The sequence below is a fragment of the Macaca mulatta genome, chromosome 9, assembly GCF_049350105.2.
Source record: "Macaca mulatta isolate MMU2019108-1 chromosome 9, T2T-MMU8v2.0, whole genome shotgun sequence".
Taxonomy (NCBI): domain Eukaryota; kingdom Metazoa; phylum Chordata; class Mammalia; order Primates; family Cercopithecidae; genus Macaca; species Macaca mulatta.
Window position 1 is genome coordinate 124475885 of NC_133414.1, and position 26966 is coordinate 124502850.

Consider the following 26966-nt stretch of genomic DNA (forward strand, 5'->3'; position numbering starts at 1 on the left):
CAGAATTTCTTGGGAGCATTTAAAAAACAATTCAGAGGCCAAGACCCCATCTTCAGATATTCTGATTCAGTTGATAGTTGGTCAGGGGTGGAGGGACCAGGCACCTAGAAGACAGAACTATAGAACTCGATTATCTCTAAAATGTCTGACAAATCTTATGTTCTAAGCTGAGAACATAGGATGAATGTGGGAAGGAACAAAGAGAACTAAAGAGACAGGCAATTGTTGCTCCAGGTGGCCCAGCTAAGCTAGGACAAGAACCAGTCTCCAAACCCAGACATCACCCCACGAACTGGTGCCACCTGCAGAGACTATTTTTTTTTCTCGTTCTCCTCAGGTGAACAGAACAACCACATATCATCAGCTCCAGAGGAAGGCCCACGTGTGGATACCTGCACAGATGAGCACCAGGAAGCAAAGATGGAGCTAGGAACCTCTGGCCATGCTGCCAATAGCTAGTGGGTGCAAAATCAACCACTGTCTCATCATATGTTCTGTATGTCCGGCCATACTTGAGTTCCCACAGTCCAAATCCCGACAGCTTCACCTGCAGCCGACCATTCACCAGGCAGTTGGAAGGTTTCAGGTTGCCGTGGGAACCCAGGAAGCTCCTATGGAGGAAGAGCATACCCTGAAAGGGTGAAAATGAGAAAATGAGGGAGACCGGGTGCTGATAACACTGCTGGAAGGAACCGAGGCAGAGAGACAGATGGGCAGAAACACAGATAGAGAGGCCTGGGCAGGGGATGTGCCCATCTCTGTGTTCATTTGTTCAGGAGCCACCAGCATAGCCCCTTGTCCCTGGAGTCAACTGGGGCTGGGACACCCAAAATGGAGAAAACTATTTCCAGCTCCTTTGTGTGAAGCCAAGAAGGCCAAGCCAGCTTAAAATAAATACATCCTAGTGATCAGCCTAGGACGAGTAAATTTGGAGTGTTAAATTGCTCCCAAGAAGTCAGGACCAGAGCTGGGATACAAACCCAGGTAGGACTGGGTTAGAAGCCTTGCTTCTAAACCACTAGATTCTCCTGTTCCCTGTGCCCTGGGTGATGGGAGAGAAAAAGGGGGAGGAGGGAAGAGGGAGGAAGGAGGGTCAAAGCACATACTCTCCCTGCACAACTACACAACCCCAATGTGTAATTACACAATTACACAACCTAGCTGAGAAGGGGCAGTGAAGTCATGTGTGGGAGGGGCTATGAGGAGGTCCTGGAGAGGAATGGAGTAGGGGGGAACATCCTGAACAGAGAAGGGAACCCAGGGACAGGGTCTTGGGCCTCTTGGGCACCAGTGACATAAGAGTTAGAAAGAGGCTGGGCATGATGTCTCATGCCTGGAATCTCAGCAGTTTAGGAGACCGAGGTGGGTGGATCACAAGGTCAGAAGTTCAAGACCAGCCTGTCCAATATGGTGAAACCCCATCTCTACTAAAAATACAAAAATTAGCCAGGCGTGGTAGCTAATTTTTATACACACCAGGCACCTGTAATCCTAGCTACTCAGGAGGCTGAGGCAGGAGAATCACTTGAACTCAGGAGGCAGAGGTTGCAATGAGCCAAGATTGTACCACTGCACTCCAGCCTGGGCAACAAAGCGAGACTCCGTCTCAAAAAAAAAAAAAAAAAAAAAAAAAAAGAGTTAATAAAGAAATTATTTAGACACTTAGTGAGTGTATGGGAGTCCTCGGTAAGGTTTTTCTTTAAATGAAAAGCAGCCCCTGTCAGGCCTCTGAGCCAAGGCTCAGCCATTGTAACCCCTGTGACCTGCACATATACGTCCAGATGGCCTGCAGGAGCCAAGAAGTCTGGAGTAGTTGAAAAACCACACAGAAGTGAAACAGCCAGTTCCTGCCTTAACTAATTGACCCATCTTACGACATTCTACCATTATGACTTGTTCATACCCTGCCCCAGCTGATCAATCGACCCTGTGACTTTCTTCTTCTGGACAATGAGTCTTATGATCTCCCCACCATACACCTTGTGACCCCCTCCCCTGCTAACAATAGATAACCACCTCCAACTGTAACTTTCCATAAAGCTGCTCCTCTCCTATCTCCCTTCACTGACTCTCTTTTCGGACTCAGCCCACTTGCACCCAAGTGAATAAACAGCATTGTTGCTCACACAAAGCGTATTTAGGTGGTCTTCTATATGGACACACGTGACAGGCCCCAAATCATTTTCTTTTCTAACAAAAAGCAGCCTGTAGAATCGAGCTGCAGACATAGAAAGCCAGGCTAGAAGCTTGCATGGGTGAATGCCTGCAGCTGTGCTAACAGGAAAGGGGCTACCTAGGGAGTAGTCATGTTCAGATAGGGGCTCCGTTGTCCCTTTTCCTTGTAAACCACGTGTACAGTAAGGAGCAGGCAACATGGCGCCAGGTGGGCAAAGACTTCATTTGCATAATAGAAGATTAAGGTAGGGCAGCCAGCTTCATTGCTGGCTACTTAAACGTCACGCCTGGTCCAACCAATCTTTCGGCCCTATGTAAAGCAGACACCGCCTCCTCAAGCCAGTCTATAAAATCTGGTGCACTTCGCTGTGGACCCCCTCTCTCGCATAGAAGAGCTATTCTCCTTTCTCTTTCTTTTGCCTATTAAACCTGTGCTCCTAAACCCACTTCTGGTGTGTCCGAGTACTCGATTTCCTTGGCGTGATACTACGAACCTCAGATATTTACCCCAGACAACAACCAGCTTCACCAGAACAGGGGGGCACCTCTTCCTCCAGCAGTGCTTGACAGGCCAAGTCACTATCCCACCTGAGCCAGAGCCCTGAGGCCAATATTGCATTAGAAATATGGGATAGGGGCTGGGCATGGTGGCTTATGCCTGTAATCCCAGCACTCTGGGAGGCTAAGGTGGGCGGATCATGAGGTCAGGAGTTCGAGACCAGCCTGACCAACATGGTGAAACCCTGTCTTTACTAAAAATACAAAAATTAGCCTGGCATGGTGGCACACATCTGTAATCCCAGCTACTCAGGAGGCTGAAGGAGGAGAATTGCTTGAACCCAGGAGGCAGAGGTTGCAGTGACCTGAGATTGTGCCATTGCACTCCAGCCTGGGCTACAGAGTGAGACTCCATCTCAAAAAAAAAAAAAAAAAAAAAGCCTCAAGTTGGCTGGGCGTAGTGGCTCATGCCTGTAATCCCAGCATTCTGGGAGGCCGAGGCAGGTGGATCACTCGAGGTCAGGAGTTCAGGACCAGCCTGGCCAACATGGTGAAACCCCGTCTCTACTAAAAATATAAAAATTAGCTGGACATGGTGGTGGGTGCCTGTAATCCCAGCTGCTCTGGAGGCTGAGTCATGAGAATCGCTTGAACCTGGAAGGCTGATGTTGCAGTGAGCCTAGATCCTGCCACTGCACTCCAGCCTGAGCAATAAAGTGAGGCTCTGTCTCAAAAAACAAATAACAAAAAAGAAATATGGGATAATACAGAAAACATCCAGAAGAATGGATACATGCCCCCAGCCCTGCCCCAATCACTCTCCACCCCCTACCCCATGTTCCTTTATCAAAGTGCCTTATTTATTTTTAGATGGTAACGTTGAATCACATTTTGAAATTGCCGCCCACTCAACTGGACCTGGAGGGGCCTGGCTGGGATTGCCTCTGAGACTTCCCCAGGGAGGCTCCAATAGGCTAAGGTCCAAGCTTGAAGTTGGGTGAGACCTGTGTCTAATCCAGAGTTCGCTCTGATTCCAGTAGGAGACCTCTCCATTCAACAGAACTGTCCCTGATACACACAAGGTTTTTTCTGCTTTCCTCCTGCCCTTGCTAGTTCCCAGGCCTACCTCAAGTATGAGATATTTTACAGTCAACGATTTTACATTCTAGGATTTTAGCAGAACTCCTTCCATTAGGGTGAAAACGACATGCTGAGGGATGCTTGGAATCCTGGGTGTGCATTCCTCTCCAAGAGATGGGACGCATGTCTTTATTTTCTATCTTGATGGAAATGTATGATTTTTATGTATATTGTCATAGAGCAGATAGAGCTACGAAAGGATTCATTATTTACATGTCAGATTTTATACACTTTTGGCAGCTCTGAGACAGGAATAACACAGGGTGACTGCAGGAGAACAGAAAATTCCAGGTCTGTTACACATGGCTAGCAAAAAGGAATTGAAATAGCTGCATAAGCTATTATTTTCAGGCCTGATAAGACCCTGAAAAGAACAGGGTGTGGGCCAAGCAGGCTAAGACCAATTGGACCCAACATGGTGCTGGATTTGGCCTAAGTTTCACCTGGGACCTTATTATAAGCTCATTAACATACTACGTCACACACCCACCGGTGCCACAACAGTTCCAGGAATAGCCATATTTGATGTAAAAATGGGTAGCACCGCAGTTCCCAGAAATCTCCACCTTTTTCTAGGAATCCTCATGAATATTCTACCCCTTGGTTAAAGAAACTCAAGAAGGTAGAAGCCTCAAATCCCATTGCGCAACTCTTTCTCTCTCGAGTCCACCCACACTCCCCTTTCCTGAGTGTGTACTTTTCACTTTGCAGTAAATCTCCATACTTTCACTATTTTCTGATTTATCCTTGAATTCCTTCTCACAATGGTGTTAAGAGCTTTCACATTGGCTGGGGTCGAGGGCCCACCAGCATTTGGGGACCTCCCCTAGCCCGCCAGTATCAGTTCAATCATCTGTCTGTTAGGTACATTTCTTGCCCTACTGGAAATTCCTGGGTGGCAGACAGGGCTCCTACCTCTGGGCCCCATATCTGTACTCTCTGGTACTTAGCAGGGAGGAAGCATCACATAGAAGAGCAAACACAGCCTTTGGTGACGGACTGGCTACAAATCCCAATCTGTGTCTTACCAGCTGGGCAGGTGACTTCACCTCATTAAGCCTCACTTTTTCCCTCTTGGAAATGGAGATCATGTTACTCCAATATTACTATGATTGGAGCTAAAAATGAATTAATAATGGAGTTCATTGTTAATTATTGAGATCACTGTCCAATAGAAACATAATACAAGCCACATGTGTATTTTTACATTTTCAGCAGCCGTGTTATAAACCAAACAGGTGAAGTGTATTTTATAATGTTTTATTTAACCCAATGCATTGAAAAATCTTATTTCAGCAAGTAACCAACATAAATATATTAGCAAGATATTTTATATTTTATTATTCTTGCTAAGTCTACAAAATCCAGTATAAACTTTATAGCACATCTCAAATTGAACTAGCTACAATTGCAGTGCTCATTATCCACATGTGGCTGGTGGCTATCATATTTGGACAGTGCAGATTTACCCCATAAGAGTGTTGGGGAAATTAAAACAAGAAAATGTACTTCTTTTAATACCAGTAATAGAATTATCTATGATTGTGATAATACTACTGCTACTACTAACAATCAACATTTACTGGACGCCTTTTACAGGCAGGGCATGGCACTAAGCATTTTGCATACATTAGGCCTCATGCAACCCTATGAGTCAGGTACTGATGTTATCTTTACACAGAGGATATATGAGGCCCAGGGTTGTTAAGGTCACCTGGCCAGTAAGTGGCAGTCAGGGTTCAAACTCCAAAGACAACTTCTATACTGAACTATCCTTCATCCTCTTAATCCATCAAGACTTCTCTTACTTAGACACGAAGCCCTATTTGTAACTCAAGGAGAGTATTATACTCTCCAAACTCCTTCCCAGGCTTGCCCAACTGGGTTGAACTTTTTGGGGACAGGACAATGAGGTTCATTCATCTGTGCCTCCTACGCCCAGAATCGGGTCTGATCCAAATTAGGCACTCAATCAATATATGTTTGTTGTCTTGAAATGTCTATGGTATCTTGGAGTCCCTCTGATACCTGATATAGAGGAGGTGCTGATCAAATAGACATCGAGAGACTTGTTTCCAAAGTACAATCGCCTTCATGGAGCTTGGCCCAATGCCCAGACTCATGGGAAGGCTCTAAGAGAACATTACATTTTCTGTTACTTGCAATCTCCTTTCAAAGAACATTGGCAGAGTAATTAACCTCAAAGGTCCTACCTATGCCTTGACCTAGCCTATTGTGTCATCAGTAGTGACCCTACATGATCCCAGAATGTGCACACTCCATCTCAGGAGGTAATGATCCTGCCAAAGCAAAATGCCAAGCTGTCCTCTGTTTTCCTGGAACAGAGTAGAGGGTAGACTCAGTGAGCTAGAGTAGGTGATGACCACCAGGGAGCTCTTCCCCTTCAAAGTGCCATGCCCACCTGCCATAGCGTTTTTTCAGAGAAACCTTTGGGTTAATGCTTCTTGAAATCTGATGCCTACACTAAAGAGGTCAAATCTGTTAGTCATTCATGGCTTGGTGAGAACTTACTAGCTTACTCTTCACTTCCAAAATAAATGATGTCGGCTATTTTGATGGGGGCAGGAGGCAGATAATTGGAGTCCTTCTCTATGCTTGGTGGGAAAAGAAAGGAAAAGTGGGTGAAGGGAAGGAGAGAATATTCCAGGGTAGGAAAAGATGCCACGTCACATCCTCCCAGTTTACAACCACTGCCACTTAAAGAATTTTATATGTACATCTCCAGACTGTTTTATTTTTCCCTAGATTTTAAGCCATTCAAAGCTGGAAACAAGTCCTTTCTTCCTACAAAAGTGACCAGAGTAGGATAAACTCTTAACAGATGCTCAATAAAATTTTAATGAAATAATAACAGTGGTGGTCCAGGGTTGCCAGTGAAGACCCAATCACAGAGACGCTTCTGTTTATCGACCTTGCTTGACAACAATCTGCTGGCTTCCTGCTAAAGCCTAGGAGGTCAAAGTCTCACAGAGCTATAGGACTCAGCTCCCTAGAAACAAAAAGCAATAAAATCCTTGTTGAAGGAAAGCCTTTAGACTTCAATTGGGCCAAGCTCATTCATTCTACCTACGTGGAGGTCGAGGTCTAGAGAGGGGAAGTGTACTGGCAAAATCACTCAATAAGTGGGTGGCCCATTAATCCAGGAGGGCACAGCCTGTGTTTCATTCTTTTTGCCCTCTCAACACACAGGTGAGTCTTCCCCACAGGAGTCTGTTGGTTGACTGATGATTGGACTATTGACTAGCAGTGGACCACCATCCTTCACCGTGCTGCCCATGACTGAGAGGTTTCCTCACCAGACTGACTCCCAGGTCACTGGCTTTGTCCTGGTGGTAAAAGTACAGGCAGCAAGCTTAAGAAAGAACAGCTGGATTTAGTGCAGGTAGGAGAGAGCAGCCTCAGGATGCTGGTCCATACTGACATGGCTTGTCCCACAGCAAATCTCCTCCCACTCCTGCCCTCTCCATCCCTCATCACCAGCTGCATACCTAGGGCATGGCCCTTCAAGACAGTGGCACCTTGGGCTTTCGATCCAGCTGCCACCTCTCAGCATTTCCACTGCCTTCCTGGCAACAGGCAGGAATTGGTCTCTCTCCAACTCCCTCTGAATTACCCCTCCCCAGCCCCTAATGGGCTTCTAGATGTGAGAATGACTTCTCCCTGTGGTAAAACACAAAAGCAAGCTCTCGTGCTTCCTACTGAGAGGCAGTATGGTACAGTGGTTAAGGGTATAGGACTTGAAAATGGCTGGGTTTGAATCCTAACTCCACTATTTCATAGCTATGAGACTTCAGGAAGGTCATATGTACTTTCTGTGCTTTGTGTTTCTTTAATCTGTAAAACAGAAGTAACAATAGATCTATCTTATATTTTTGTGAGAATTAAATAAATTAATATATACAAAGTACTGGAAAGTGCCTGGCCCAAAGTAGGCACTCTATATATTTTAGTGTTACTATTATTCCCTTCTTCTTTGCAGTCACCATAGCCCCCTGGGCCAAAGCAAAGATTCTACCTCCTCCGATCAGCATCTCTGGCCCACCTCTTAGGTCAGCAGCTTTGTGGTTAATGTGGCATCCCCATTTCCTAGGGAAAGAAATCAGGGGCTAGAGAGCAGGGAAGAATATCAGGAATCACCTCCCCCAGTCCGATTTATAATCTAGTGATGAGATGCTCTTTGAGATAGAAAGTTCTACCCTACAATGTAAATATTCTGCTCTTTTCTGATTGGGTAAACTTGGTATCCATTCCAACTTTAGTGTAAAATACTTTCCTCTCTCTATATTTATTTGCAATCAGGGAAGAAGAAAAGAAAAAATCGGATAGAAATGATAGATTTTAGAGCTGGAATCACCTTGAAGAGGAGATCTGAAGAGGTCCAACATTTTCAAGAAGAATTACAGTTCAATTAAATTCAAGACAGAGCAACTCAAAAATACTATCACATTTATTCTTTGGTAAGTTTATATTATACTCACATTGACTATGTCATATGCAAATGAGAGTTTGAATATCCAATCTATTTCATGATCCGAGTTTCTCAAAACATCCTGAAAAACACAGTTATTCAAAAGATTCCTAGTGACTCAACATGAAGCACAGTGAGCTTTAACGATTGAACAGATTTGACTGTAACATAGCTTATATTTTTGGCCAGTGCTAACGCAATGTGGGGCAGAAGACTTTAAACCTAATAACTGGAAATCTTCCCAGGAGATACCATAACCTGACTCAAGAATGCACGCAGTCTCAAGTTTTACAAACACTTCCTTGTTCCTGACAGAAAGCTGTCGTCACATACCATAATAGGATGGGCCCAGGAACACAGTTCAAGAGTAGTCATAACATCTTAAGAGAAGAAACCAAGCTCAGTTTCCCCCCAGAACAAAAGAAGCAGACACTTGGCTAATTTGATTAGCCAGATTACCAGATTATTCTGATTACCAGAAAGTAGCCTGACAAGATAATTCAGGTCTTGCAATTAGACCAGAGAGGAACTGGCCTTGGATGAATAGCAGAGGTCACTGAGAAACTTCTCTATTATCTATCACTAATCAAACCTAAGGTGCACTGTACTGTTTTCCTTACCTTAGGGCTTCCTTTTTTGCAATACTGAGTGACAATGCAGAATGTTAGGTGGTTCGGTGCAAATACCAAAGAAGGGAACAATGTTCTCGTGCCTTAATTCACCCATCTAGAAATAATCATGGTTACAATAGCTCATGTATAGAGTGTGTCTCTATGTCCAGGACCATGCTGTGTGCTTTGCATATTTTCAGTCAATTCTTATAAAGACCTTGTTAGATAAGAACTGTTACAGATCCCATTTTACAGATGAGGGAACTGGCACTGAAAGGTAAAGTAAAGGAATGGCTATAAGTGGCAGAGCTGGGAGGTAAACCCAGGAAGTCTGTCTCCAGCAAATAAATCAGAGGAATGATCAAAGTCTAACCTCAGCCATGGGGATTAACTCAACCACGTCACAGTAGCTGGACTCAGCCCTGCTTCCACGCTTATGGCTGTCAATGCCAGTGTGGGGCCCACAGCAGATCACAGAGAAGGAGCAGGAAGTCAGGCCCATGAACCTGACTCACTCCAAGGACCAGGTTCAAGGCTGGCAGGCAGGCAAGCAGCCATCACAGACACAGAGGATGAAGGGCCAGAATCAAGGCCAGGAAGAATGATGGGGAAGAAACAGAGGTAGGAGTGATCCCAGGCTTCAGGTGCCTGGGAGAGGCCAGGGGTCTGAGATTCAAAGCCTGGGCTGTCGAGGGGAGGGAGAGGTAGGTCACGTTAAGGGAAGCAGCCTCCCATCTCTGCTCCTTTGGGACCAGGGAGCTGGCAGAGGAGGGGCAGAGAGCATCACTGCTTTGTCTCTCCACTGACCCTGGGCAGGGGGCCTCACCAGCTGTATTTCCTGTAACACAGTCAGCTTCCTAACCCAGGCTTCTGCTTGGTGACCACCATAGCGGATGGCCACGTGGTTTCCCTAGAATCAGAGAAAAAGTGGAATGTTCTTAACTCAGGATGAACCAGAAAAAGCTCCACTTAGGGCCAGGGAGAGGAGCAAGAAAACTGGAAAGAAATGCATCTAGGAGCCAATCATCAAGCTCCTCACTGCCCAAAAAAACCCCTTTGGTGACCCTGTGCACAGCCAGGCACTGAGCTAGCTGCTTAACACGTAAGATCTCCTTTAACTGGCATCACAGCCCTGCGAGGTAGGTATGATTGGCCCATTTCCAGATGGGATTGTTGAGGTTACGAAACTTGCCCAAGTTGCATATTTGTAGGTATTACAGCCAGAACTTGAAAGTCTGACTCCAAGACTATGCGCTTTCTATTATATAATAATATCCCATTATCATTCAGAGGAAACAGTGAGTTACAGTGATAAGTGTAGGTTTGGAGTCAGTTGCCTGATTCTAAGCCCAGTGCTACCACTTACTACCTGAACAAGTTGAGTTGTTCTTAACTTCTCTAAGCCTTTATTTTCTCATCTATAAAATGGGATTGAAAATAACACCAAATCTAAAATAAGTTTTAAAAAAAACACACACACACCCATCTCATAAGGTTTTCTGAGCATTAAATCAGTTAAAATACCACTGGTAACTCAAGGCCTGGCACAGATTAAATTTTCAGTAAATGGCATATTTTATTTGTATTGCCTATGGAGTCTGCTTTTAGAGAGTCACTTAATCAGGCATCACAAAAACATATTGTAATGTGGTAAGAGCTAGATAGAAGAAGGCATAGAATCTGGACCCAAGAGAAGGTAAGCCATAAGAGAAGATAAATATCAACCAAATATCTTTCACATTTCGTATGAGGGCAATGGCAAAGGACTCAGGACTGTGATGGGAGGGCCACGGAGGAAGGAATGCCCGGGGGATGAAGAAAAGGATTCTTGGAGGGGTGATGCTTAGGCTGAACCTTGAAGGATAAGAAGGTTCCACATGGGTTGGGTGGAAGGGGAGTGGCATCGTCAGAAGGTGAAACATACATGGCAAAATTGGCAAGACCAACTGGGTGAGCACAGGATTTAAGCCAGGGGAAAAAAGATTAGAAAAATAGGTAGGGACTAGCGAGTTAAGAGGCTTGAGTCCTTTTTTAAAGAGTTTGGGCACTATCATGCAGGCAACAGAGGTGGGGAATCCAGTGATGGTGTTTGACAGAGGAAAGACGAGACATATTTTCGGAAGATCAATCAGACAGTGATATGCTATGTGTTGCTACTTCCTTCTTTATGTGGCCGGGTGACCACCACATAGAGTTTTGCATTGATGGTGGTCCCTAAGGTATTTGGTAATATCCCAGGAGGTTTTTGTAGTTTGAGAACTCAAGTAAGCAAACATTTAAAAAATCAAGTTTCATTGCATAGGGGATAATTTGGCTCTAGCCTTTTCTAACCCCAATTTAGAGCAATGAACAATTCTTCCCTTGCTCGGAGCTTTCTGTCCTTACTCTCTGGGACCCCCATTTTAAAGAATAAATACAATTTCGTACAAACTCTTCCCCCAAAGGGACTCGAATTTTGGAAGGATTGCTAGGTACAGGCAGCAATCATGGTCTGGGTGTAGGAGGGAAGGTGAGAAAGGACAAGCGGGAATTATGTTCTAGGCTGCAGCAGCAGTCACTGTCTATACCACAGAAGCACCAGGCCCCATGACTGATTCATCCATGCCAAAGTAACAAGGATGAAATAATCCACACTCTAGGACTGCACTGTCCATTCACGGAGCCACTAGCCACACGGGGCTATTTAAATTTAAATTAATTAACATTAAATAAAATTTAAAATTCAGTTGCCCAAACACACTAAGGTTCAGTAATCACAGGAGGCTAGTGGCCACCTTATTGGACAGTGCAGATCTGCGACATTTCCATCATCACAGGAGGTTGTATTGGACAAAGCTAAGTCTAATCTAGAAGCCAGCTTGGGAATCACCTAGAAGATTCTTTAAAATGCAGACTCTCAGGCACCACATCAGACCTATGGACCCAGAATCTGCATTTTAATAAGAGCCCCAGGTGATCCTTCCGCACATTAAAGTTAGGGAAGCACTAGTCTGGAGTCACAAGACCACCTTGGCTTTTGCTTGGAGAACGTTCTCCTATTCAGAATGCCCCGCCTGGCAGAAATGATGCAGAGAACAGGACAGAGATACACTAAGATCTATAGGCAACCACCTGGCCTCAGAAATACCTGATAAAGCCCTATTGGGGCATAGAAGAGCTCTTCCCCCTGCTGGCTCTTGACAAAAGAGCTGAGGTCCACAGAAATCACCACACTAGATGAGTTACTGGTGATGCCTCTTGACACAGGTATGCCTCTCTAGGGTGGCTGTAAAACAGGAAATGATTTGGTCACTCTCAGTAGCAAGGTCAAGTACTAAAGGGAATGCATTTTATAGAGGAGGAAGCTGAGTGCCAAGGTCAGACAGTTAACAGAGAGTCAGGATTTGAATCCTGATCTTTCCGACCTGCTACGTGCATCACTCTAAGACAGCACCATCCCATCCTCCATGCCCTCTATGGCGTCTGTACCACCATGGAGGTGTAGGTTCAGAGGGAAGGCTCTGAGGTCAGACTGCCCAGACTTAAGTTCTGGCTGTGGCACTTAATTAGATGTGTGGCCTGGGGTTAGTGTCATTTTCTTAAAGAACATCTAACCAGGTTGTCTCTGTTTAATACCCTCAGTGCCTCCCAACACCTAGAAAACATCTTCAAAGCATAGGAATCTTGTTTTCAAGGAGAATCTTATCTGGAACCCTCATGTAGAAATGAGGTAGATCAAAGCAGAGCTGCTTTGGTGGAACAGGAAACAGTAAGTGTCTGAATCCCCGGGGATGTTTGGAGATGAGTTACTAATAAATCGCAGTCACCTGCTCTTAGCATGTTGAAGCCTCCCTGACTTGGTACCAGCCAAGCTTCCCAGCCCTGAGCATCACACATCTCGTTATATCCCGTGTGACTTCACTTTTTTTCACCACTTGCAAACTCACTCTTTTCAAATGTCCCCTCCTCTCCAAAGTCTTCCAGATGCTGAGACCTTAAGTCCCTCTATCTGCAGGGCTTCCGTCTCACCGTGGAAACACCTCTCTGACACTTGCCTCCCTCTGGAGGCATCTCATTTGTGGGATATCCCCATGCCTTGTATGATGCTTGGCTTGTAGTTAATGGTCAAGTCCTTGTCAAACAAATGAACATTACTGTATTAGTCATCAATTGATTAAAGGAGTTAATGTGGTTTTGAAAATAACTAAATCCAGCCGGGCATGATGGTTCATGCCTGTAATCCCTGCACTTTGGGAGGCTGAGGCAGGTGGATCACCTGAGGTCAGGAGTTCGAGACCAGCCTGACCAACGTGGTGAAACCCCATTTCTACTAAAAAAAAAATACAAAAACTTAGCCGGGCGTGGTTAGAGGCACTTTGTAATACCAGCTACTTGGGAGGCTGAGGCAGGAGAATCACTTGAACTCGGGAGGCAGAGGTTGGAGTGAGAGCCGAGATTGTGCTGTTGCACTCCAGCCTGGGCAACAAGAGTGAAACTCCATCTCAAAAAAAAAAACAAAACAAAAAATAAAATAACTAAATCCTCCCCAGGAGACAGCTTTAATATCTGAACAGCATCTACAGTTCTCAACCACAGAGTAACAGAGCAAGTGGAACTTTAGAGACTGTCAATCATTTGTAAGTATTTAGAAACTGAGTCTTGGGGAGGTAAAATGACATTCTCAGATTCAGCAAGCACGTGGGAGGCCTAGAACCAGAACTCAGGCCTGGAGACTCTTCATGAAGTATTCACTTTATAAATTAGCCTCTTGCTCTTATAAGCTCCTAGATAAAGCACCTTCCACAAATCTCCAGCAGTGACCAGGAAAGGGGACATCTGGGTCATATGTGGCCTCACCTTGTTCTGGGGAAGAATGATGATATCGTCAAAATTGATTTGCCACCAGATGTCTTTGTTTTCCCTCTGCAGTTTTCCCCTCTGCGTCCTTAAAATCAGACCTATGATGGCAGCCCCCAAGACAGGAATCAGGATCATCATTGTGAGAACCACAGCAGTCACGCCTGGAGGGTAGAGGCATATTACCCAGGCCTTGCCTATGAGCAGTAGCATGTACATCCCTGCCCAGCTGGGCCCTGCCAAGCAGGCTCCTCAAAGGCTGTCCTCCAGAAGGTCTGGGTTAGGACACATGAAGTCTACTCTGACTTGTCTCTTCCAGGAATTTTTCCCCGACTATCACCCTAGTTCCCATTGGAACTGCATTCACCTCCCACTTTGCATAGAAAGTTCCACTGCAGAGAAATAATAATGATGACTTCTAACTCCACCACCAGTGTTTACTGAACATTTACTGTGTGTTCTCCTTAGGGTGGTTCTCCAGGCATGATCCATCTAATTCCAGGGCTGGGCTCCTAACCACTGGGGCACACTCCCCTGCCCAGACTCTCTCAACCTCCCTAGAGGTGAAGTTCCTGAGACTCAAATCTCAGGAGCCAGGTTCCCTTAGAGCAGTAATTCTCCGCAGGAGAGGAAGGTCATTTTGCTTCCTAGGGGATATCTGGCCATGTCTGGAGACATTTCTCATTGTTCCAACTAGAGGGCTGCTACAGGTATCTGTGGGTAGAGGCCAGGGATGCTGCTAAACATAATGTACAGGAATGTGTGACTTGAAATGCCAGGCTCACCATACACAAAAATTATCTGGCCCAAAATGTCAACAGTGCTGCCTGCCATAGAGACACCCTACTATAGAAAGTCTTTCCCTGCTACCTTCTGCAAGCAGCCATACTTACCCATCAAAGCAGGCTCAGTTTCAAAGAGCTCATTATAAAATCCACAGCCAGGTCTGTCTTCAGGAAGGGAGCCAGGGGTCCAGGCCATATTGGAGAAATTCCTTGTAGTCTTTAAAAAAAAAATAAAGGTCAGTGTCAGCTCAATTTATTCTATTTGACTCTACCTCATGTACAGCAGGGACAACGGAAAAATGCATGTTATTTGCAAAACTCAGGCCCTGGTCTCTCAATTCAAACTTCTGTCCAGTTTGCCCAACTCTCCTAGGCTCTTCAAATCCAGCCTTCAGGTAATTTCATTCAAGGAAGGCAATATCTTTTTGCCGTTGAAATAGCTTCCTCAATCTTTTGACTTAAACCACGTCACTTTAGGTTTAAAAGATGACATGCCAAGTCAATGTTGCTGGGACTTTCGCCTGTGTTTGATGTAGAGAAATCTTGTCATATAGCAGCTTGAGATCTCGGAAGCACAGCTTCACTTGAAGCACAGCTCCTTCACACCCCAAACTAGTACATAGGCTCTGACAAAGGACATATTGCTGATTTTGTCTCACAGGGGACAGGACACAAAATTACCACTGATAAAGCACCTAATAAGCGCCCAGCACTGCCGGTGGTGTTGACTTCCTATGTCTAATCCTAATTAACCCTTCAGAGGGGGCACCATCATCTATCTGTTCCCAACAAGCAAAGCTTGGAGGCACAAACTCCTTGAGTCTTCCTGCCAGGGCCAGGAAGAGGCACAGCTGGTACACAAACCCAGGCCTATCAGGCCCCAAGTGCCGTGTTCTTTCCAGCATGCCACACTGCCTTTCTGTGTGCATATCCGTGGGCATCCTGAATGGGGGTCTTGAGCCCGAGGTTTGCACGGGAAAGGCCAGAGCTCCTGCGACAACCTGGGCCACTGCTTTCAGTGTGCATTGCGTTCATGGAGCCAAAGCCAGTGGGGTTTGGGGGTTCTGCTCCCTAATTCGGTCTCCTAGAGGAGGCCTTCCTTCTGGAATGGTCCAAAAGCCCTGCGGCACTGGCCCATGGAAAGGATGCTACCATGTGGCAGAAATGAACAGAGGAAACAGAGACAAATACTCCAGTTCTGCCAAGGCTAGTCCTATAGCCCATAAAGGAACAGAAGCCAGTTTGGAGGGGTGAGGAGGGCCCTTTGGTCATGAGTCCCTGAAAGGGGTCCACGGGCCCCAGAACCAAAGTAGGATGACTCAGGCTCTCAAAGGGCCTCACTGCTCTTCACACCCTCCCCTCATCCCAGCATGAAGAATTCCTAAAACCACAGGAAAGAGGAATTAATTGATCTGGCAGAGAGGATTAAATTGAGAGCAGAAAGAAGGACCCCCCCCCCTTGTGACCTCTCCCTTTTTTAAGCAAATGCTTTAGGGTCTGAAAGGAAAGAAGAGAGAGAAGTTGGTGAATATTTCCACTTGCAAAAGGTATCAATAGGGTAAACGAGACCTGCTTCTATGAAATAGAAAAATATAAAATAGAAAGTATAAAAATAGGGACCATTTGGCCGGGCACAGTGGCTCACGCCTATGATCCCAGCACTTTGAGACACTGAGGTGGGAGGATCCCGTAAGCCCAGGAGTTTAAGACCAACCTGGGTGACAGAGCAAGACCCCGTCTCAAAAAGAAAAAAACAGAACCTACTATTTAATGAGCACCTACTCTGTGCCAGGTGCATGTCATATTCTCATTATGCCTATGTTACAGGATAGCAAAGAACATGAGCCCTGGAGAAGGCAGGCTTGATTTTTGAATCCTGGCTCCACCATCTAATAACTTTGTGACCTTAGACAAAGTACATAACCTCTGTAACCTCGGTTTACTCACCTGAATAATACAGATAGAAACAGTACCTGCCTCATGGGCTGTGTGAGGATTCAATTAGGTAATACTCAGAAGCTCTTAGCACTTGGGCTAGTGTAAGGTAAGCCCTCCCTAAATGTCAGTTATTATTGTTTCTGTATGTGGTAGCAGGTGTTATCCCTATCTTACAGGTGACAAAACTAGAACAAGAAAGATCAAAGCAGTTGGTCAGCTGAGTGTGATTTGAAAGCAGTTCACTCCCCAGCAGGGAGTGAACTCATCCCCACCAGGAAAGCAAGAATGAGACTACAACCCATCTTTAGAAGTCTGTGGCGCCAAGGCCCCCATCACAGAGGCTGCAGATGGGAAGTGACCCCGGGAGACGGCTCTCACATTTCTGAATTTTATTCTTGATGGACTCAGTTTCAATGCAACTGAGGGGGAGAATTCCCAAAAGGGGATAAGGTGCCCAGCGGCCTCCTCTCCTGGTCTGGGCAGGCTCCGGCCGGAAGGATGAGTGAACTGGGGGAACTGGGAGGTCTTAATCTCAACTACCCTTACAGAAGGAAGACTGGAATCCCCACAAGAAAGATGAATTCTGGAGTTCAGTGCGAGGCAGGCCCTGAAAGACGCCTTTAATTACATGCCCAAGATCTCAAAGCCCCCACCGACCGGAGCCGCAGGTCTGAGTTTAGAACACCCCCCAGCAGTAAGCCAGCTACCCTGCACCGTGGTCAGACTGGAACTCTTCAGAGCGCTGACCAGCTGCCGCCCGTCCTGGAAGTCGCCTCCAGCCTTTACCATCTGCTTCACGGCCTCAGCATAGAGCAGGACGGCGTCGTGAAGGTAGGCAGAGTAAAGGCTCACCTTCAATAAGACAAGCAAAGCAGGGTCTCAAGAGGTTCATGGCCTCTTGAGTCACCGTCCAGCGGTGTTAGGAGGAATCTCTCTTCGTCCGCCTGACAGTGGCACACAGCAATGTCTTCCCCCATTCCACACAGCAGAGGGCCCAGCACACGCCTGCGCCTGCGCGTGCGCCTGCGCTGTGAAACCCAGACGTCGCGGTCTTCTTCATTTTCCTTCTGAATGCCGCGTTCCCCAATCAGATCTCCTGATCCTTCAGGGCCGCTCTTCAGGCCTCAGGTGGGAGGGAGCATGGTTTCAGGGGAAGAGGGTACATGTTGGAACTAGACCAGCTCAGCTCCCTACTGGCTATGGGTAAGTTCCATAACCTCTCTGAATCTCAGCTCACTGCTTTATAAAATGGGGATAGGCCAGGTGCGGTGGCTCACGCCTGTAATCCCAGCACTTTGGGAGGCCAAAGCGGGCGGATCACGAGGTCAGGAGTTTGAGACCAGCGAAACTCCTGACATAGTGAAACCCCATCTTTACTAAAAATACAAAAATTAGCCGGGCATGGTGGCGGGTGCCTGTAATCCCAGCTACTCAGGAGGCTGAGGCAGGAGAATCACTTGAACCCGGGAGGTGGAGGTTGCTGTGAGCCAAGATTGCACCACTGCACTCCAGCCTAGGTGACAGAGCGAGACTTTATCTCAAAAAAAAAAAAAAAAAAAAAAAAAAGGATAAAACCGCTGTTGGGTTGAATGTGACAATAGTTAAATGAGGCATAATAGGTAAACTATCCATTGCAGTCCCTGACCCTTAGTAGGTCTTCAGGACATGATGTCTTCTATTGATCAGTCAAGGAAAATACAATACAAGTGCCTACTAAGTGCCAGACACTGTTCTCCCAACGGTACCAGGTACAACGCTGACACTTAGTAGATTGTTCCTCAAATATTCTTTAATTGGTTATCTTGTCTTATATGTTGGGATCCACGATCGGCCCCCTCATTTCGAATCAAACTCCTTGTCATCAGTGGCCTGTGGTCACCTTAGGGCTTCAGCTTGGGCCCATACTGGAAGTAGCTCTAGCTCTGTACAAAGGTCTGTCTTCAAAAAATTCTCTGTGGGAGCCAGACACTGTGCCTTGTCATCACACACATACTGGGATTACCACAGGCGGACCCTCTCCCTCCTGACCATCTTCTCCCTGTTCCAGCCCATCTGCTGGCCCTGACCTGTCCTAGCTCCACATCTCTGACCACTCCATCCTGGGTCTAGGTCCTGGCATCCTCCTGGGGAAGGAAATTGTCATGGTCTGAGTAGCCATTAATAGCCACGCCTGTAGTGGCTCACGCCTGTAATTCTAGCACTTTGGGAGGCCAGGGTGGAAGGATTGCTTGAGCCCAGGAGTTCAAGAACTGCCTCGGCAACATAGAGAAATCACATCTGTACAAAAAAAATTTTTTTTTTAATTATCAAGGCGTGATAGCATGTGTCTGTATTTCCAGCTACTTGAGAGGCTGAAGTGGGAGGATTGCTGGAGCCCAGGAAGTCGAGGATGTAGTGAGCATGATTGCACCACTGCACTCTAGCCTGGGTGACACAGCAAGACCTTCCCTCAAAAAAGGAAGATACCTGCTTTGCTAGTTCCATGGACAATGTTACTAAATACACAACACCACAGCCTGGGAGGTAGATGCCATCATCAATCCCGTTTCACAGATGAAGAGACCAAGGTGTAGGGAGGTTAAGCAATTCGCTACAAGGTCCAACAGTTAGCAAATAGCAGCAGTAGGATGGGGGCATAGGCCTCTGCTCCAAAGGCGTTTCACCCAGTAACCTCTGAAGTATAAATTCACAGGAGAGCATCAAACTGCTGTTTATTTTGGGCGTGGAAGATGGGGAAGTGCATGTGTGTGTGCACCTGCATGTGTGTAAGGGAGGTGGGGAGAGATGAGGAGAAATAAGAGGGAGAAATGCAAAAGCCAAACACAAATGTCATCAAAGAAGGGGAGGAGGGAGCCTGAGCTGGAAGACCCGGCATCAGACCTGCTCCTCCGAGGAGATGGTGCTGCGGAAGGGCGGCCTCCTCAGCGTTTGGTAGACTTGTTTCCAAAAGCCTTCGTCTCCACGGCCTTCTCCGCAGGAGCTGAGGGCAGTGAGAGAAGCACTGACCCATACATCTTTGGGAGGTACATCATTTTCTGATTTGTCAGTACTTCCTTCCAAAAATGGTCCTAAAAAGTAATGAAATAAATGTTGGTGTTTGGTAGGAAATGCCTTGGCAAGGGAACTGCATGTAACGCAATGTTTAATTTGAACCACTACATTCTAATCCTTGGAAACACAGTGATTCCAGAAGGCCTGCAATACAAGGTCCATGTTCTCTAGCTGGCATATAAACAGTGGAAGGAAAGCCACAAATAAAAAAGTAAAAATGTACTTGGTGCATACAGCAGCTAAGATGCAGAGAGCTTACCTACTAACAATGATTACAAAAACTTAAAAAGCTTGGGACTATAGATTCTTGCTTTTTTTTTTTTACTTGTGGCATAGGTGTTTTGTTATCATCATTATAATCTATATTATTACCATTATGAATAGTATATACCCAGTCGTTATATATATGTGTGTGTATATATACACATATATATTTTGACATCTCACACACACACATACATATATATATATGATGATATCATACCATAATATTCTGCAGCTTGATTTTTTTCCACCTAAACCTATACTGGGAATACTTTTATAAAATAGATTTATGCTATTCTTTCATGAAGCGGCATGAATTCAATTGCATGGACATTGGTGTATTCTTAGTTCTATTTTCTGCCACTACACACCAGTTGGAACTGGATCATCAAGGTGTGGGAGAAGGCAACAGGGGAGTTGAAAAGTTTCCCTGCCAATACTAAATGTGGTCCATCCTCTCCTCTCCTCATCTGCCTGAAGGCAGAGATGAGGAGGAAAGTAAAGAGAAAGGGAAGTGGTCACAATGGAAATCTAAGGTAAGCGAGTATTCTGGAAAGTCTGGCATGCCTTTAGAATTCCAGCTCACCACCCAAAGAAATCTGAGATGATTTTGTGCATCTGAAAGACTTCATGATAAAGAAGGAAAAATCTGGGACGTTACTATATATCTCCCTTTATTTTCTTCTGTCCTATTTCAGCTTCTTGTGATCATAGTTTTAAAAAGCTTGTTTTAGAAAAATAAAACTACTAGAAAAATAATGCAGTGTGTCCATAGGAAAAGGCAAGTGGCTTTTGTAGATGCCTGTTGTATAAGATGCTTACAAGCACAGACACAATAGCCCTGTGAGGCAGATACTACTTGCATTATTTCCATGCATCAGTGCACTTGATGAGAGGTGGAAAAGGAGCCCAGACCACCTGGGTTTGAATGCCAGCTCTCCCTCATACTAGTTGGATGGCCTTGGGCAAGTTTTGGCACCTCTCTGAACCTCAGTTTCCTCTTCTGTAAAATGAGGATGATAAAAGTATCTACCCCATAGGGTGGTTGTAAGCTGAAATAAGCTTTAATGTATTAAACACTCACAGTGAGGCCCAGCACTCCATAAACCCTCCAGGAGGCAGAGTTGTGTAGGGTGAGCTCAAAGTCTGAAAGGCTCAGTCTGGAATACTAGCTATGCCACTTGGGAGCTCTGAGATCTTAGGTAAGGTACCTTAATTATTTAAGCCTTGGTTTTTCTACCTGTATATTGGAATGCTCATCATATCTACTTTCCAAGGCTGTTGGAAACACCAAGTACAAAAGGTACAGGTACATAAATAATGCATTTAATAACTGCCTCGCAAACCCATTGAGAATATTAAGTGCAATCATGTGCGTAAACCATGTAACTCAGTCCTCATAGTAAGCAATTGTATTTTTAGCCATTCTCATCATTACCAAAAGAATCAAACCACCTAAGAATTGCCTCATTGCATCAATATGTTGGTCTTTCCAGCCCTTAGTTAGAGCTTCAGCAGGGACACAGGGAGGTAGCTGTGGAAGAAAAAGAAGTGAGAGCCACTTGTGTCTAAGAGTCCCTTGGGAAGGTCTTAGCTACCCGGTAGAAATGACAGTTCTTCCTCAACCGCTGTTGTCTGATACGGCGTACAGAGGACCAGGCCCTCAAGCCAGCCGACCTGGTTCAAGACCTGGTTCAGCCTTTCACTAGCGGTGCAGAAGAACTCTGGGTAAGTTCTTCCAGCTCCGTCTTAGTCTCCTAATTTTAAGATGAGGATGCAAGAGTGCCTACGTCATAGGGTTGTAGTGAGTGCTCAGTGAGCTGATGCATCCGGGTCATAGTGAGTACTCCATACTTGCTACCTCTTACTACCGGAGCCATTGAGTGGTCGACAGGACCCACCTCCAACTGCTGCAAAATGATGAAAATGAATTCTTCAGTGTTGAGTCCCAGGTTCTCTGCAGCCAGCAGAATAATATTTGCATCCTCTGAGCTGCAGATTAAGATGATAACTATAAGAATGAAAATCAGAGTCAGCCAGTTGCACGTGCTCGTGTATGTGTGCGCTCTCATACATGCTCTCACTCTCTCTAAGTCTAGCCTAAAGCCACTGTAAAAGAGACATGAACTTTTTCTTTCCTTGGGCATGTTTTAGGAAACAGGAATGCCTAAACTAGTCCCTGAGGTTTTACTTCTTTAACCAAGCCTGCAGTGTACAAACTAGCAGCTATAGCACTGAAGTCTTTACTGCAGCCTCCTCACAATGTACAAGTCAAAAAAGTTTGAGATCACTTCTGTGCTCTAGGTTTTTTCTTCTTTTTGGCTCAAAAATCAGAACAGCAGACCTGGCTTGTGACTTGTCAGCCACACCTCAATTAAGAGGAGTTCACAAAGGACCTAGAATCAAGGGCATTTAGACTTTCTGAGCTGGGCTGGCCGGAGGGAGGAGTAGGCCGTGGTACTTTTCTGCCATTTAATCATATCACTGTTCATTTTCAGAATATACAAATGAAGTAGTGGGTTTTATTTATTTATTTATTTATTTTTGAGACAGAGTCTCGCTCTACTGGCCAGGTTAGATGGAGTACAGTGGCATGATCTTGGCTCACTGCAACCTCTGCCTCCTGGGTTCAAGCAATTCTCATGTCTCAGCCTCCAGGATAGCTGGGATTACAGGCGTGCACCACCACACCTGGCTAATTTTTGTATTTTTAGTAGAGACAGCATTTCACCATGTCAACCAGGCTGGTCTCCAACTCCTGGCCTCGAGTGATCTGCCCGCCTCAGCCTCCCAAAGTGCTGGGATTACAGGCATGAGCCACCACACCCGGCCAGTTTATTTTTTAAATGAAGTAAATTATAGTCGATTTATCTGAGCTCCAATGTTGTGTCAGGCACTGTGCTGGGCACAGATATAGCAGCGAACGAGCCATCAGACAGACAGCATACAAGTGAACAGATTAAAGAGATCACTGAAGATTCTAATTAGTGAGGTTGGAAATGGATGCTGTGATGCTAATGGGTGGGGAGGGGAAGCAACTTCACATCGTGTCATTAGAGAAGGCCTCCCTGAGGAGGTGGACTCTGGACCCAGTCAGCAATGATGCAAGGATGAGAGGAAGCTACCCTCAAGAAGGTTCTGGGTAGGCTGGAGTGTGACTCAGACCACATAAGAATTGCCTCATTGGATCAGTATGTTGGTCTTTCAAGCCCTTTATTAGAGCTTCAACAGGGACACAGGGAGGTGGCTGTGGAAGAAAAAGAGGTGAGAGCCACTTGTATCTGAGAGTCCCACATTAGCATCACTGGGTGGAGTGGGTGCAGGTGACACCCTAGGCCAAGGGAGTAAAAAACCCTAAAGTCTCAAGGCTGGAGAGAGTTTAGTTTATCTGAGGAACAGAAAGGAGTCAGTTACTAATTCATGCTAGAAAGTTGAGCCTTATAGATATCACCACAAAAATAATTGCTGTCGTATGTTGACCAACTACTTGTCCAGACATGGTGCTGAGCACTTTAGAGGTGTAACCTTATTTAATCCTCCCCTTTCTATGACATAGGTAGGATGATTGTCTCCATTTTATAGATAAGATACTTGAGACAGAGAGATTAAGGTACTTACCCAAGGAGGACACAGTTTAAAAGTGTCAGAGACTGGATTCAAACCTAGGTCTGTCAGTCTGCAGAGCCCCTACTGTAAACAAATAGTGAACTCCAGGACCCAGCCCACCTGGAAGATGCTTCTAGAACTTACTCTGTGTTTCATAACACTGTAGCATGTGGGGTTTTACTTTAGACCAAAAAAAAAAAAAAAAAAAACCAAAAGCAACCCACAATTTTTTGTTAGTGATGTCAAGCAATAAAGGAAATTGCTTTTATATAGTATTAATTTTGTACCTTGTTTCCATCTGTTTTTACACTCAGAGAAAAATGAAGAGGTTTTTTTTTTTTTTTTTTCCAAATAACCTGCTTGTCTCATTTTTCTCTCCAAATAAAAGCAACAGAAGACTTTTCTACTTACCCCTGGCAATTGATGATATCCTCCAAAGATGCTCTTGAAGAAGGACTAAACTATTTTTGGTGTATCTCATGCTGGCAGTGATGATAAAATGGGAATTGAGTTCGTTCTGTACAACTCTCCACAATTCATCCACTCCATCCCAGGAGGAAGCCCCAGCGTAGCCTCCAAACATCCCAATGTGTTTCCAGCCCAGGTACTGGAGACTTTTCTGGAGCACGTCACCAATGTCCTGCTTGGGTGGCACAAGTTTCACACAGGTGTCACACAGCTTTTTGGTTTGTCCAACAAAGTCAAACATGGAGATGTTCCACTCAGAGGCCAGCAAACCGATAGCCTTGAAAATAACACAAAGGATGTCTTTGCATAATTGAGTTTATGTACACGCAAACCCCAGTGTAAGACATCTGCATAAACCTCAGATTCTGTGAGTCTATGGGTCATACCGGGCTGTTGCTTTTGTAATGTTGATGACAAAGTCAGTCTCAGAGAACAAAGATAACAAAAGCAAGCATTAATTGAGCACTTACTATGTGCTGAGCACTCTAAGAGCTTACATATATCATTTCAACTTTCACAACATTTCTAGGTGTTACTATTACCCCCTTTTTAAGATACAACAGGAAGACACAGAGATGTAAGTTACATAGCTAGCAAATAGTGGAGCAGGGTTGGAATTCATGTAATATGGTTCCAAGGCCCACACTCATAGTTACTCATCCTCTCTTTCTTTCTTAATTTCTCCCTTATTCATTTTTCATTCATTTTAATTAGGGGCCTATCACATACAAAAACTTTGGAGACCTTGCTCTTGAAGGAGCTCATGGTTTATTACAAGAACCAGGGTATATAAAAAATAGCTTTAAAGTGAAATATATTCTTTAAGATGTATAGATAATAGATTTATAGGCATTTAGAGAAGTAAACAATTACTTTTGATTGGGGAACTAGGGATATGGAGGGCAGAGATAAAGGGATAAAGAAAGGCTCCATGACATTTGATATTAACTCTTAGACAGGTAGCCTTTGAACAGATAGAAATGTGTCAGATGGGGAATTCCAGGAAAGACTGGCTCAAATTTAAATGTAAACTTAGTTCTGCAGCTCCAACTAGTGATAGTTCTACAATATTGTTGAGAGCAAGACCTGTGCTGGTCCTTCCTGTTCACCTTTTGCATCAACACTTTTCAGGTGACATGACACCCAAGGACACCAACAAAACTCATCCCAACAACCAAACAAATACAGGTCATTCATTTCCCTCATTTTCTTACTGTAGGTAAGGTAGTTTGCCATACTTGATTCTTTCTCATTTACTTGCATTTTCACTGATTAATTTATTATATGCACCAAAGAAAAGCCTACTCAAACAATTGATAATTTTCTATTTAAAACCACGCATTTGTTTCTTCTTAATTTCCTAAGCCTTATAGCTTGGGAACATGAGAGTAAACAATAAGAGTCTATATGCAACAGCATCAAGTTCAAACAATCAACAAGAGGAGAAAGAGGGTAGGTGAATGAACAATTATTGATCTGAAAGGCTTTCTGGCCAGATATGGTGGCTCACGCCTGTAATCCCAGCACTTTAGGAGACCGAGATTGGTGGATCACCTGAGTCAGGAGTTTGAGACCAGCCTGGCCAACATGCTGAAACCCTAGCTCTATTAAAAATACAAAAATTAGCTGAGTATGGTGGGGCACTCCTGTAATCCCAGCTACTAGGGAGGCTGAGGTGGGAGAACCATTTAAACTTGGGAGGCAGAGGCTGCAGTCAGCCGAGATCATGCCACTGCACTGCAGCCTGGACAACAGAGCAATACTCCATCTCAAAAAAAAAGAAGGAAAGAAAGCAGAAAAGAAAGAAAGAAGAAAGAAAGAAAGAAAGAGAGAAAAAGACTTTCTAAAGAGAATGTTAACTCTTCTAATTATATAGTCTAATTGCATCTCAAAAATGGTATTCAAGATCTACACGGTTATTATTATAATAATGTGACCCTTGCCAGGAGATTATTCAAATCTGTACCATCATCTTGAAGGCCACCCCTTCCAATGGAAACTCAAAGTTTCCAGAGGCTATATATATTCTACCTCAGTTGCTTCTGGGCATGCTGGTCCAAACAGGGCAGAAATCTGTTCTTTCTGGACCTGGTTGTTGAAAATAGCAAGAGACTCCTTGGTGCTGCAGGCTGAGTTGGTGTAAGTGAACTCCCAGCTGAAATTTCCAAGGTCCACTAGCTCTGAGTTGACCTTGTCCAAGGCAATCTGGAGGCCTGCACCCAACCTTTGCATGCTGAATGGATGGGAGATGTTCCAGGGGGCCTGGAAGCCTACAGTGAGTTTAGCAGCCTCAAGGCAAGTCACCAGCACACTGGCAAAGAGCATCAGAACTGGTGTTGGGTGGTACCCTGGCATTCAATCCCTGAACAGAGCTCAGACTCAACTGGGGCCTCAAGACCTGTTTTGAGAGCCATGGATGGCATCTAACACCTGTATCACTGCAGAGCTGTGAGAGGCTCAGCCTCCTGATTACTCCTGCCAGGAACTTATATGACAGTGTAGAGTTCCCTGAGGATCACAGCTTGCTTTCTATTCAGTGCCATTAGTAAACCAAAACTCTCCCTTTTCAGAGTCTGTCTTAATACCATCTAGAAGCAGCAACCTTGCAGAAGGAGGCCGAAGCAGCTAGTCAGTAGGATCCTGGTGATTGATCCAGTGATATGCCTGACAAACTTCATGTTCCTGGGCAAGTCACATGATCCCTCTGTCCCTCTCCACCAGTAAAATAAGAACCATGGAAACTACTCAAATGGAGTCAGATGGCCCGGGCTGGAATTCTGACTCCACCACACATTAGTTGAGTGACGTAGGACATATTACTTCCCCTTTCTATGCCTTCTTCTCCTGCTCTGTAAAACAGGGATAAAACTGTAATGAGGTCTTCCCCTAAGTGATATGGTAAAGACTAAAAGAGATCATACAAGACTAGCCCTTGGCAAAATATCTGGGCAAAGAGAGCCAGTCCATCAATGGTAGATTTGACAATGGTGTTGATGACGACGATGATCCCAGTAATAGTGATGATAATTATCACTTGCTGATTCCATCTTCTAGGACATTTTTATGAAATAAGTAAGCTTATGGCTATAAGGTTTCCTGACAAGT

At 45.0% G+C, this 26966-nt stretch overlaps 1 protein-coding gene across 1 annotated transcript in view; it reads right to left on the reverse strand.

Annotated features, from left to right (window-relative positions):
• Positions 1-26275, reverse strand: part of LOC100423770 (guanylate cyclase 2G-like) — a 43809-nt gene extending 17534 nt beyond the window's left edge. Inside the window, 18 exon segments of the mRNA XM_077947987.1 lie at positions 476-631; positions 8313-8384; positions 8923-8961; positions 8963-9028; positions 9740-9823; positions 12041-12169; positions 13591-13599; positions 13750-13913; positions 14643-14751; positions 16482-16519; positions 16851-16891; positions 17101-17324; positions 19353-19448; positions 19451-19540; positions 21689-21798; positions 23805-24138; positions 25893-26206; positions 26209-26275. Of these exon segments, the coding sequence (XP_077804113.1) occupies positions 476-631; positions 8313-8384; positions 8923-8961; positions 8963-9028; positions 9740-9823; positions 12041-12169; positions 13591-13599; positions 13750-13913; positions 14643-14751; positions 16482-16519; positions 16851-16891; positions 17101-17324; positions 19353-19448; positions 19451-19540; positions 21689-21798; positions 23805-24138; positions 25893-26206; positions 26209-26275 (2142 nt within the window).
• Between the last annotated feature and the right edge of the window lie 691 nt (positions 26276-26966).